Source organism: Sander vitreus, chromosome 16 (assembly GCF_031162955.1).
Source record: "Sander vitreus isolate 19-12246 chromosome 16, sanVit1, whole genome shotgun sequence".
In the NCBI taxonomy this organism is placed as follows: domain Eukaryota; kingdom Metazoa; phylum Chordata; class Actinopteri; order Perciformes; family Percidae; genus Sander; species Sander vitreus.
Window position 1 is genome coordinate 10388675 of NC_135870.1, and position 13782 is coordinate 10402456.

At 39.3% G+C, this 13782-nt stretch overlaps 1 protein-coding gene across 2 annotated transcripts; it reads right to left on the reverse strand.

Moving 5' to 3' along the window:
* Positions 1–2662: 2662 nt before the first annotated feature.
* On the reverse strand, positions 2663–13530 carry klhl8 (kelch-like family member 8). Of its 2 annotated transcripts, none has more exons than XM_078271567.1 (12): positions 13443–13530; positions 9369–9585; positions 9037–9098; positions 8498–8663; positions 8079–8228; positions 7434–7620; positions 6960–7103; positions 6506–6617; positions 6141–6309; positions 5894–6053; positions 5061–5262; positions 2663–4579 (listed from the first exon to the last, which is right to left on the reverse strand). In XM_078271567.1, exons 2-12 carry the CDS (start codon positions 9564–9566, stop codon positions 4456–4458), a joined length of 1674 nt encoding a protein of 557 aa, XP_078127693.1. In that variant the 5' UTR covers positions 9567–9585; positions 13443–13530; the 3' UTR covers positions 2663–4455. The 2 variants fall into 2 exon arrangements, with proteins under 2 accessions (XP_078127693.1, XP_078127692.1); XM_078271566.1 differs by having other exon boundaries at positions 7908–8228.
* Positions 13531–13782: the final 252 nt, after the last annotated feature.

Below are 13782 nucleotides of genomic sequence, written 5' to 3' on the forward strand. Positions count from 1 at the left end.
GAAAAGTCATAATATAGAATGTCAAAAAAACTGATAAAAAGTAATAATATATGTCGAAAAAAGTCATAGAAAAGTCATAGTATAGTATGTCTAAACAAAAGCCATTAAAAGTCATAGTAAGTTGGAAAAAGTCATAGTATACTATGTCGAAAAAGTGATGAAGTCATACTATAGTATGTTGAATATTGTCATAGCAGAGTATGTTCAAAAATAATCATAGTATAGTATGTCTAAAAAAATCATAAAAAGTCACAGTATAGCATGTCGAAAAAGAAATCATAAAAATTCATAATATAGTATGTCAAAAAAAGTGATAAAAAAAAGTCATAGTATAGCATGTCGAAAAACAGTCAAAGTATAGTATGTCGAAAAAAGTGATGAAAAATCATAGTATAGTATGTCGAAAAAATAATAAGAAGTCATGGTATAGTATATAGAAAAAAGTGATAAAAAGTCATAGTATAGTGTGTTGTAAAAAGCAATAAAAAGGTAATAGTGTAGTATATTGAAAAAAGTGATAAAAAGTCATGTGTCGAAAAAAGTCATGTCAAAGAAAGCCTGGAAGAATGTGAAACACCACACAAAAGACCCTGCCCAGACTGGGGTTCGAATTAGTGCTCAGTTGGTGCTTTGCCTACTTGCTGTTGCTTGTTAACACAGTCTTAACCACAAGGAAACCAAGCAACCAAATAAGTGAGGTTGAAAACAGTAATAGTATAGCACGTCGAAAAAAGTCATAAAAAAGTCATGGTATATTATGTCAAAAAAAGTGATAAAAGTTATAGTATTGTATGCCCACAAAAGTGAAGTATATGACAAAAAGAGCGTGCGTCCCATGTCAAAAGACTCAGTCCTAGCCTCAGCGTCCACCGTTTCAATTCTTACCTGTGGCATGTCATTGCCCCTCTCTCTCCCCTTTCATGTCTAAGCTGTCCTATCAAATAAAGGACTAAAATGCCCAAAACAATCTTTAAAAGTCTAGTACATATATAGTGTACATATACACTCACCTAAAGATTTATTAGGAAATAAAATGTCTCGTTAATGCAATTATCTAATCAACCAATCACATGGCAGCTGCTTCAATGCATTTATGGGGGTCGTCCTGGTCTAAGACAATCTCCTGAACTCCAAACTGAATGTCAGAATGGGAAAGAAAGGTGATCTAAGCAACTTTGAGCGTGGCATAGTTGTTGGTGCCAGACGGGCTGGTCTGAGTATTTCACAATCTGCTCAGTTACTGGGATTTTCACGCACAACCATTTCTAGGGTTTACAAAGAATGATCTGAAAAAAGAAAAACATCCAGTATGCGGAAGTCCTGTGGGCGAAAATGCCTTGTTGATGCTAGAGGTCTGAGGAGAATGGGCCGAGTGATTCAAGCTGATAGAAGATCAACTTTAACTCAAATAACCACTTGTTACAACTGAGGTATGCAGCAAAGCATTTGTGAAGCCACAACACGCACAACCTTGAAACGGATGGGGCTACACCAGCAGAAGACCCCACCGGGTACCACTCATCTCCACTAAAAATAAGAAAATGAGGCTACAATTGACAGTTGAAGACTGGAAAATGTTGCCTGGTCTGATGAGTCACGATTTCTGTTGAGACATTCAGATGGTAAAGTAAGAATTTGGCGTAAACCGAACGAGAACACGGATCAGTCATGCCTTATTACCACTGGGCAGGCTGCTGGTGGTGTAATGGTGTGGGGGATGCTATCCTATCAATATGGTCCAACATTTCAAAAAAATGCTTTTAGCACCTTGTTGAATCAATGCCACAAAGAATTAAGGCAGTTCTGAAGGAGAAAGGGGGTCCAACACGGTATTAGTATGGTGTTCCTAATAATCCTTTAGGTAAGTGTATATAATAGTATGTCGAAAACTGCATAGTATAGTATGTTGAAAAAAGTCATTAAAAATTCAAAGTATAGTATTTTGAAAATAGTCATTAGTATGACAAAAAAAGTCAGAATAGCATCTTGAAAAAAGTCCTAGTATACTATGTCGAAAAATGTCATTTTATAGTAGCTATGTCAAAATAAGTGATAAAAACTAATGTATAAAATACAAACCTTAAACAGTGATAACACACAAACTGTAAAAGATATAAAGAAGTGAACCCAATTTCTAATAATGGAAGTGTTTGTGAATAGTTTAAAGTTTGAATGACATCTGTAGGTTAAAGTATGTGGTAGGAGTAGCATCTCAATGAATGATGTTTCAGTGAAACCACAAAGTCCAACAGACAGTTTATAACAACCACGTTAACGTTCAATAAAGTTTATACTGCCAAACTTCTGCTTACAACTGTTACTTTTTAACTTGGTTTAATAGGACATTACAAAATATCAAAAATGTTATATTGCTCAGCATACATCAGAATCAGGAAAACTCCTCATGCCTACTTTTCAGAAAAGTATAATTTTATGACTCATTGAGAAAGAAAAATGCAATGCATAGGAAAATGAACCAAACTCTTTAGTTCTGCCATGTGTGATGTGCATGTTGACTTTTCATAACAGAATTTCATTTTATAAAAAGGGGCATTACAACAAACCTGATTGCTGAAGGGCTTTTTGGTACACAGGTCAAAGTCAGTCCTGACTGGAAGGCTACATTTCAAAAAGTTTTATAGAAAAACAGGAATTCCACCAATAAACTTTAGACATAACTTTATTGTACCGATGTATACCAATACCATGTAAATAAATAATAATTAAAAAAAAACACAAGATGGAAGCCGTCAGAAGGAGAAAGAACAACACAAAGCACAGTAAACATTTCAAAATACTTTCAAAAGAAGTTTCTAACAAGGTTGGCAGCAAGTTTTACTTCAGTTTTGGTGTAAAAATTATGTACCAGGTTGATAATATGCACTAATATTTATACCGGCAGGACACCAACTGTGCAATAATATGTATATTTATATTATAAATGGACTAAGCATTTCTGTTTTAACTCTGTCATGTGCCTATTCTGAAAAAAACTAAACGGTTGCTAGAAAGTATTACATTTTTTGTAGATATGGCAGAAATAGACACGAGTGTTAAATAAACATCTTCAAACTTGTAACATGAAATTCTCCCTTTAGGACAAAAATATATGCCGACTTCACATCTATTCTAGGAAAATAGTGCACAGCAATTAATTAGATAGTGTAGTAAAGGATAATAGCAAAGATACAGCTATTTTATTATACAGAATGTCCATATATTAAAATATAATGCAACCATCTGCAGAGACAAACCTCAGCTGCATCTCGTACACATATGAAAGCACTCTGATTAGGATTTCTGACAGTCCAGCTATCGTGAAACACAAATCTTGAATTTGAATTTCTGTCCCTGTCAGTTTGAATAGATCTCTATACAATAATGTAAAACTGCTTATAATTGGGGAGGTGCACCATGTTGCTCTGATCAGCCCTCGACTCTCAGGTATATAGTCATCAAACCTTTCTCTATTCTGAGGTTGAGGTAAAGGTGGCGACTCAGGATTCAGCAGGCGTTGAACCAGATTTGCATCCACAGCTTCCCAGAACGGCTGACGGACTTTTTGTGTTTGGCACTTGCAGCAGTTAGTCTTCGGCCCCATCACCTCCTACCCAGTGACTGATTTGTGCCAATCAGCCTTAAATGATTGTTCAAACACAATTAGAGGCAGATCCCTGCTACAACCACTGAAATATGATCCAGCTTACCGCAGTTGGAACTGCTGATGGAATAATTCTGAAATGCACCTTTACAAAAGACTGACGCTTTCACTTAATCTGGCATAAGATCACAGGAATCTTGAAAATGTATTTGACATCTTAACATCGTATTTCAGATTGACTGATGAAAATGTTAATGAAAATATTAATGGTGTAACTGCACACGCTGCACTGCAAAAAGGTGTTAAATCCAGTTTGATTTCTTTCAAATTACTGATTTGTCACAACTGCAGAGCCAACAAGTAAACTAGAGACAGACAATCTTAAAGAAGAGACCTTTAAATGCATTTATACTGGCCTACTATACAGTCCACATTCATAATGTGCTGTTAAGCTAGTAGTTCTGAATCCAAACTCACCACTCATTCTCAAGATGTTAGTATTAAATACCAATAGGCTCAGCTACTATGTTCCCTTAAAAAAAAAGTCAAAACAATGTCAAGGCAGTCAAACAAAAGAAAATACAGTACAAAATACTACATCACTGATTGCAAATAACACCAGCAGGAGTCAAGGAAAATGTCTTGAACGTGTCATTTTGACAGGTTAGTCAGCGAAACCTCCCTAATATTCCTCAATCACTGTGTGCAAACGGAACATCAGCCTAAAACTGACAGTGGCGACAGTAATGATGCTGGGCGAAAATCCCTCCGTCACTGTCTGTGTGCTTTGTGTTGTGCAGTGATCAGATCTGATGCTGACCTGGCAGTCAGTCAGGTAATAAGTGGAGCGGCGGTCACATGCAGTTGGCCACGTTGCTGGAGCCCTGGCCGACGTCCCTGATCTGGCTGACGTGAGACGAACAGACAGCCACTCCAGCTCCGGCACGGCAGTGAGACACTGAACCCACCAGCTCCCATCTGAAAAGCAAACGCACACAAATACATCACAACAAGATAATAAAAAAAAACATGCTAACAGTCTAACAGGACTTACAGTCCTAAACATGTTAGCAGTATTTTTGAGCTAGGTCTGTAACTGCAAAATTAAAATTGGTCTGGACTATCTGATTTGTGTCTTTAACTCTGTGCCAATGTGCAGTGTGCATATTGCAGTTATTTGTTTGTATTTTCTGTTTTTGTTTTCTAAATGTGCATTGTATTGCCAACAGGTGTTAATGTTAATTCAAGTTGCTTGCTCCTTCAGCTAGCTACTGTAATATCTAAGAACCGAATGCAAGGTGAAGTTAACCTTGGTTCTTAAATTATTGGACACACTGACCGCATTCATGGAAACACCTATAGTTTATCCATGTGGGTTATTAGGGATATTAGACCATCCTAAATCCCACCTTGATACCTTAGAAACACTACCCGTAGTCTTCATTCATCGCCTCCTCACCTGTTCATTCGCGGCTCAAAAGCCTCCACTGTGTTCAGGTAGATGTTCCCATTGTGACCGCCGACTGCGAACACTCTTCCCATTACAGTGGCTACACCGACTCCCCCACGTGGGGTGGTCAGCTCAGACACGTACTCCCAGCGGTGCATTCGTGGGTCAAAGCGCTCTACAGAGCTCAGGGGTGAATTGTCATCAAAACCACCTAAGGGAAAGACGAGAGTGACGATTCTTAAAAATCACAACAAATTTATCTCAAGTGCTTTTGTAAAAAAAAAAAATTTAAATGGGTCAAACAGGAAACTGGCATGTATGATATTACTTCACATGAAATTATAAGGACACATGCAATCTGGCAAACAACACGCTCAGATGTAAAGACCGCTAACACTCTGAGTAGGATTATGTTGTTGCTAATGGAGCAGGCACAAGATAGGATTTCACTGTTGTACTAAGCCACAGCTACTGACCAGGCCAAATGCACAACAGACATTTTAATGAGCCATGAATGAACCATGACTCTTCAAATTCAAATGGTATAATAAAAATCTTGCACTCACACTGTTAATCAGTTACCAGATAGCATGACAAAACATAAACTTTTGTCTTTCCTGATTCACGCATTTGTATATAAAATTGTAGGGTGTGTATCTAGGAGGCATGTGACCTAGGTGTATCGAAGTCTGTAATTCCAGTCACTGCAGCACATGCAAATGTGGATAATATACAGTACATCTTGGAACTACATTATATGGTACCAACCATTTCTGGCAACACAAGTGATCTTATCTGAAGAGATTAATATTACGGATGTTTGGTTTATTTATTCCTCTCACCCACTACATAGAGGCAGCCGTTGAGTTTGCTGACTCCATTTCCAGCCCGTCGTTGGCCCATCTCGCTGACCTCCGTCCACTTGTTGAGGTGTGGGTTAAACCGCTCCACACTGGACAGTGATGCCACGCCATCGTTGCCTCCCACTGCGTACACAAAACTCTGGCGAGGAGAGGGTATAAAACAGTGAAGTCCAGAGTAGGTATCGTATATCAGTCACAATTGATTGGCCTTCCTTTGCAGTCTTACCCCCAAAGCCACAGATCCCACTCCTCCTCTGGGTGTGTTCATTGGCGCCACAGCGCTCCAGCAGTCACTTTCGATGTCATAACGCTCCACATCGTTAAAGCAGGAGTTGTCATCCAGACCTCCAATAGCGTAGATGGGACCACCGAGAGCCGCCAGGGCTATACCCCTCCTGAGTAAAACACATATGCATGGTCAAAGCCGTATTTCTGCTGTCTTTTTAAATCACCATTTTTGGGTGTGAAAAGCACAGGCTTAGGAAGGCCAAAATGAAGAGAAAGGTTGCATTAAAAAAAAAAATTTCAGATAGCATTCTCTCCAAAGAAGAAAGTCCAATTCACATTCAGTATATTGTAGCATCTGTGTACCTCTTGGTGTTCATGGAGGCTTTCATCATCCACTTGTTGGTGAGGGGGTCAAACATCTCCATGTTGCCTAAGTGTTCGTTACCATCATGGCCCCCGACAGCATAAACCTTGCCTAAGGAAACCAACATTAAATTGATATGAAGACGAGTCTTTATGATTATGTCACCTGACCAGTGATGTTGTTCATTTGGTATGTTGCAAGGTATACTTTATGCACTTTGAAGTGAATCTGCAATCCAAATATTTCATTATCTTCTCAAAATATTAGGGTATTGTATTTGCAGAACATGTCTTTATAATATAAATTCAGTTGCCAGTTTATGTAAATAATAGAAACACCTCTCTGTATAATGCAATACAGCACCACAAACTGCAGCCTCCAAAATGATCATGAAGTTGGATCAACACCCCTCTTAAACGGTTTCAACATAATAACCTTAATGAAAGTTCTTACCTTCTACAGATATTACACCCACGTGACGCCGTCTGCTGTTCATTTCAGGACCAAAGAACCAGCTGTTCTTAGTGATGGAGTAGCACTCGATGCTGCGAAATGGGTCACCAGAACCCCCTCGGCCACCCACACAGAACAAAACCCCTGAGGAAATGGAAGGAAAGAACAAAACGTTGGCGCAGTGAGAGATACACATATCATGCTTTATGCTCACAGGACCTAAGAATAAACACATTTTAAAAAGTTGGAAAAAAATATATACGAAGTGAAAACTACACATCTTCTATAAACTAGAAAGTTATTACATTTTTGTAAATTTGCTTATGTTATGAAGTAACCCAGAAAGGCATCTGGTTTCATTATTTTAGCTGTGTATTCTTTAGGATGATAAGAAAAAAGTGCTGAATGTTACTACAAATGCCATAAAACCAGTAGTTACATGTTCAAAGCCAAACACCAACATACAAGTATTACCTGCAGTGTGTTTCCGGGGTATGGTACGGACTGAATATTCAAAGTCCAGCACCACCTTGTTGCTGAGGTGCAGGTGGTAGTTCCTGGCTTCGTCCATCAGGTCGCGACAACTCAGGTTACCTTTAATCATCTCGTCCTTAGACACTGTTCCACTCAGGAACTCTACAGGGAGCAGGGGGAGGCGCACCTGAAGGAAAGACCAGCATACACATTGTATTGTAGTTGTAAAAGTGATTAAATAAGGCTGTGAACGTAGATATGTAACACAAATTGAACACACACAGTAATATAGCTAAAGCTTCAGATAATCCGTAAACCAGGTCATTCAAGTCTACTAGAGCACACACAGAGGTACTTCCAAACAAACAAACAATAAACTTATGGAGATATTAAATTAAGGAAGATGCAACATTAATTTACGTAAGCTAAACCAAACCACACCCTGTGATACCCTTAAGCTATGCACTCTCTAACCTGAGACATGATCTGGTCCAGCCAGGCCTCGTGGTGCTGTGGGTTTGCTTTCAACCATTTCACTGCTGCATTGTACACCTCTGTCTCTGAATGGATATTGAGCTCGCTGGAGGACAATAATGTGCGCAAGTGCTGGGGAGACACGCATGTAAAGTCCTCACACTCCACTACCTCAGTGAAGTGTTCGCAGGCATAGCGGTCAGCCATGTCCATCAGGTCCACACGGTTGTGGCTCTCAGCGAATGTACGAACTGCCAGGCAGTTGGTGGGGTGAAAGTGGGCCTTCATGTACTCACAGCAGGCTCTCGCCACCAACTCCACCTAATAGATGTAAGCAGTAAAAAATACATTTTAAGGATGATCTCTTACATAATATGATTCTGTTCTGTGTACAAATTGTCATAACATTTTGAATGGCTAAATAAGTGTACACTACGAAAATGCAGAACCCCTTAGTTCATGTAGTTACATAAAACTCATTCACTAATCTTCAGCCGCTAATCCGGGTTCGGGTCACGCATGATCATGTAAAATAAGGAGAACAAAATGCCTGCACAGCTTGTTGATTGATTGTATTTGTGTTTCTTCACCTGAAGGATGCAGGCAGCATAAAGTAGTGGCTGGACATTGTCCACAGTTAATGTGAGCTTGGAGGAGTAGGCAAAATGCACCAGGTCCTGGATGGCATCACCATCAAAGTCCTTGATCTCTATCAGTTCCTGCTTAGCCTCAGACATCTCTGACAGAAACATGGCCCTGAGGGAAGAAATAGCCACTTAGACAAGAAATACCTTCCGCAAAGCTTTGTGATCTGCAAAAACATACAGACATGACAATATTCAGTCTTTGATTTTTTCGTGACATTGGAACCTTATGTCCAGGCTCAGGAAAGTTTAGAGATAGTTCGTTGTTGCTTAATTTCTGTATGTTTAGTCAGAGTAAAAAGTGTATCTGGCATGTAATATTTGACTTTAAGAAAACACATCTATAGGTCAACAGGTTCCATTGTGTGATTAAGGAGATTGGATGCCCGTCAGTTGGAAAAAAACCCTCTTATCTGTCTGTGCTGTACTGAAAATTGCTATTATAGGCCTAGTTAAAAATAATAAAAGCTAAAAATGGATCATACCTGAAGTAAGGGATCACACAAGCCAGCACTAGCTTGTGGCATGGTATCAACCTACTGCCAACCTACAAAAAAAAGACACAAACGCAACATGTTTAAAAAACAAGCAACAAGCCACACCCGTACACATTATTAGAAATTAAAATAATCATTTCCACAGTATGACTGCAACTTCAGACAGACTGTACTGTGATTTCTGTAGCTATTTAGGGATTGCAAATAAATCAAACCACCACATTCAACTCATAATTGTGATAAATTAGGCTCACATCTATAAAATGAAAAGATAAATTGAGCTATAAATTTAACAAACATCTCTCTCTCTCTCTACCTACCTTCAGCGTGACATCACAGAGCTCTCCTACTTCATAAAAATGCCTGAGGGAGTTATGGAAGTCCTTCCAGGCCTCATGAGCCTCAAAGATAAAGGACCCATCAGGCTCACAGTCTGCTTTCGATGCCCTGTTCCCAGGCCGCTTCTCCTTGGGCTTCAATTGCTTGGCATGGTCTGGCACCACATCCCCTGGTGCCATAGCTGGCTACAAGTAACACCTATAAGAGAGATCAGAGCTTCAAATTTGACAGAAAGAATTGTATATATTCGCTTAATCAGTTTTTCACTCATTTTCTGGTTCCAGCATCTCAGCTGGATAATATTTTGCTTGTCTTATGTCATTGTTGTGAGATTGCTGGGTTTTGGACTGTTGGTCACAAAAACAAGACATTTTAAGACCCCTTTCAATTTTGGGAATTTGCGATTGCCATTTTTATAGTTTAAACAAATAACTAAAAAAAAAATAATAACTTAAAAAAAAAATCAACATATTTACTACTATTAACAACCCAAAACAATTGTATGGATATGCTGTTAAGAAAATAGTAATAGAATAATTGCCCATCTCTAGCAATAAGCAGCCCAACTTGTCACGTTCATGTTGGATCTGATCATGTAAGAATAACTTGCTGTCTGAAATAGAAACCACAACTCGATACAGGCTTCAATGGAGGAAACAAAAGAAAAATGAGTGGTCGGGGAGACTGCCTTCCAGCTGAGCAAGTTTGGTCAGTCTTCCGCCCCTTTCAGTGTCACTCCCCTTTACTCATTCAGCAGAGACTAGAGACAAATAAAAAAAACAGGACAAACCAATTCCTCCAAGCACACACAAACATGACACATCAGAAACAGAGAATACTGTGCAATCAAACCCATAAAAAAATCCTACCTATTGCTGAATTTGATGAAAATCTCCACAGCTGAAGAGATAAACTGAGAGCAGACAGCCAGAGGCCAAAGCTCCACCCACACCTTACAGACGATGCAGTGTCTCTCTTTTAAGCTATTTCTCTGACTGAATGGACTCAGTGTGTTGCCCCCTCATCACTAGTCCTCTCAGCTATAAAGAGCAGAAACATCAAGTCCCATCATATGCACTAGTGATTAAACTCTCTCGCCACTTCTGTTTTACTTTGTAGGCTCCTGGTTAGGTTTCATCTTTAACACCACATGTAGGGACTTTGTAATATCCACTTAATTCAACGACAGATTCAGACACTTTGATCACAGGCCTTTGATCAGAGTATTGTGACAGTAATTACCCAACTAATGAGCTTGTTTCTGGCACACTGATTTACTATACTTCCCTCACATTTAAAGAGATAGAGAGTAAAGCAGCTTGTGAACAAGACTAGGTGGGAACCTAGTATATGGCAGGACCGTGCATGGTCAATGTGGTGACAATTAGGTGCTTTCCGACCAGATAGTACTTGTACTTTTTAGAGGAAAAGTACACTTCTAAGCAGTTCTAAGAACTACTCTCCCCCAAAATCTTTTTTTCCGTTTGCATTCCCACTGGCCAAGTGGCCATAGGGACTGGTAGGAGGGGTAAGGGAGTGACGCAAGCACGGCAACGGTCTTCATAGCATCGTCACTAGACCTTAGCGCCACATACAACAACAACAACAAATTATGCTAATACTTGTGCACTTTTCCTATATTAAATGCACGTCCATTCTCGTAGTAATTCACTTAATGTTTTGCTCAACACAGACGGGGCTTTATTATACTCGGAACAGACCCCGCCTGCTGCGCTGTGGACGTGTGTGTGTGTGTGTGTGTGTGTGTGTGTGTGTGTGTGTGCGTGTGCGTGTGTGATGGCCGGCGAGCCGAGCCGCAGGACACGCTTGTGGAGTTTAACTCCGAAAAGACAGTTAACCACAGGTTCCTGTTAATCTTATGATGGACATGTGTTGTGATATTTAAACAAAAGACCGTCTACCGCGAGGTGTCTGAGCATGACTGGCCGAGCGACGAGCTAGAGGCCGGGGCAGGCGCTTGCTGGCTGTTGCCTCACTTCATGGAGCTTCTGAACTCCGAAAACTTTGAAGCAAATTGTCAAGTCGGCATCAGTTTTCGCAAGACTGCCTATATTCGAAATCTAAACAGTTAATTTCTCGCCTAAAACGTTGTCAGAAGTGAATTTAATGATGAATAAGATGGTGAAAATTGTAAAAAATGTCCCGTTGTTGGTTGCTGCTCTGACTGCAAGTTCTGAGTTGGCAGTGGGCGTGACTTATAAGTTCAACCAATCAAGTACACCTAGGAAAAGGGAAAAGGGAAAAGACCCTGCTCTGAAGTAGGAGCTAAAAAAGTACACTACTGAGGCCAGAGGAACTTAAAAATCCCCAAATTTTTCCTGTCGGAACGCGACGAAAAAAAGTGTTCTAGGAACGTTTAGTTCTAAGAAGTGCAAAAACCCCTCCGGTCGGAAAGCCCCTGTTGTGGCCAAATCGTTACAGTCAGCGGTGGTGTCTATAATGTGAATATGGAATTGTGTTCATCTGTAGTGGTTCCACTAATATTTGTTTGTTGTGTACTGAAGTAGCATATCACATGATATTGTAAATATACGTTTGAGATAATTAACTGAGGACTCCTTTAATTTAATGAATTCAACAATGTAATCATGCCTTTTTCAACTATTTGTTTTTCTGTGTTGCCTGAAATAATAATGTTGTCTTGAGGAGCTGCAGCATTTTTTTAAGGACAAAATGGTTAAAACGGTGGTGACAGCAACAACAACAACCACCACCATGTATTGAGGAAGTTAATCGGCTGATTGAAGGGTGATAGCGAAGGTAAAAGCCTGTGGTGCGCCAATACATTTTGAACGGGCAATGGCAATTGGGGAAACACAAAAACTCACGTCATCACACTTAATCTGACCAGTGGTGTAATTCTATCACTCAGTGACAGTTTTGCATTCATTCAATGCTGGGCCTAGCCTCTGTGGGTCACGTCCAGCCAAATCTGAGTCTTGCGATAGAGACTCAGATTTTTGTGTTAGTCGAAAGAAAATATCAGTAGAAAACTGCACTTCATAATGTAACTGTTGTTCTTTTTTTAGTGGTGCCTTTTATATTCAATTCAATTTGTTCAATAAAAGAATGTTGGAAATGATTCCTTCCATTTGTGTAAATTCAACAAGCAATTTGTTGTATTTTAGCAGAATACTGGAAGCATCAGAAAGGCAGAACGAATTAGGCCTATACACTTTAATATTTGTTTATTTATCGCAAGTACTATCGTTATTGCGATATTCAACAACGTTACCGCATGTAATTTACTCTAGTCTAACAGTGTGTAGGCTGGTTTTTAGAGTAAGGTGATCCATATGCAGCCAGTGGTGGAAAAAGTATTCAGATCCTTTACTTAAGTAAAAGTACTACTACCACGCAGTATATATAGTAAAAGTCCTACACTGCAAATATTACTTAAGTGAAAGTATGTAAGTATCATCAGGAAAGTGTACTTAAAATATAAAAAGTAAAAGTACTCAATGCAGAAACTGGAGTTACTTCAGTAAATTAACTTAGCTAGTTACATTCCACCACTGTATGTAGCCTATGTAACAGCGGCTTTAACAGCTAGCTAGCTACTCCTGGACAATAGAATATCGAGAGTAGAGGTAACGTTAAGGGATGTAGCTATATATTTAGGATAAGACACCAGCTATAAAGTTACTGCAAATATCACAGTTGTTCAACGTAAACGATAGCTAGCATAGTGAATACTGCTGCATCCCGTGTTGTTACGTCGTACTTCTAACGTTGAACCAAATAACGTTATTGGGTTTTCTCTCTAAAACCAGACAAAATATAACGATACGACTCGAAAGAACGTGATAAATCTATTAAAGCTACTTTCAGCGAAGAGATTAACGTTTACGGTTAGCTTGTTGCTAAAATCAACTAGCAGACAGACTAGCATCAGTCCACTAGCTAATGTTAGCTGGCAGGGAATGGAGGATTTAAGCGAGAGTTTAGCGAAAATACTAAATGTAGAATGCTACAAATGACTATAAAACATCGGATAATCGTTGCATTAAGTCAAACATATTTAATTTGGGTACCTCATGTCGCAGCAAGAATTAAAAGATGCCGGCTTCATTGAGCAGAATGTTTGGCATTGGCACGTTTGTTGTGATTCCAAGTGCTTCATGGGTATTGTAGTTTTAATGCATTACCTGAACAACAGCCGAAGAAACAATATAAAATGCCCACTAGAAGCTCCGATCATGCTGGTTAAAAGCGACAGCTTTAAATATAAAAGAGTAACACACTTTCCGATGTATTTAATCAGAGGGCATACAGTAATCTTAAGAACCTATACTATGTTATCGTTTCCCCAATAGAAAGCAAAAATAAATGATCAGAACAGACACCTCTCTTCTCTGACATCTCTAAGAATGT

Excerpts from the sequence above, each read along its gene's own strand:
- klhl8 (XM_078271566.1), bottom strand. The coding sequence starts at position 9,566 with ATGGCACCAGGGGATGTGGTGCCAGACCATGCCAAGCAATTGAAGCCC. Across the intron at positions 6,618-6,959 it reads GGGTGTAATATCTGTAGAAG|GCAAGGTTTATGCTGTCGGG; the intron begins GTAAGAACTTTC and ends TGGTTTCCTTAG. Across the intron at positions 6,054-6,140 it reads TGGGATCTGTGGCTTTGGGG|AGTTTTGTGTACGCAGTGGG; the intron begins GTAAGACTGCAA and ends TCTCCTCGCCAG.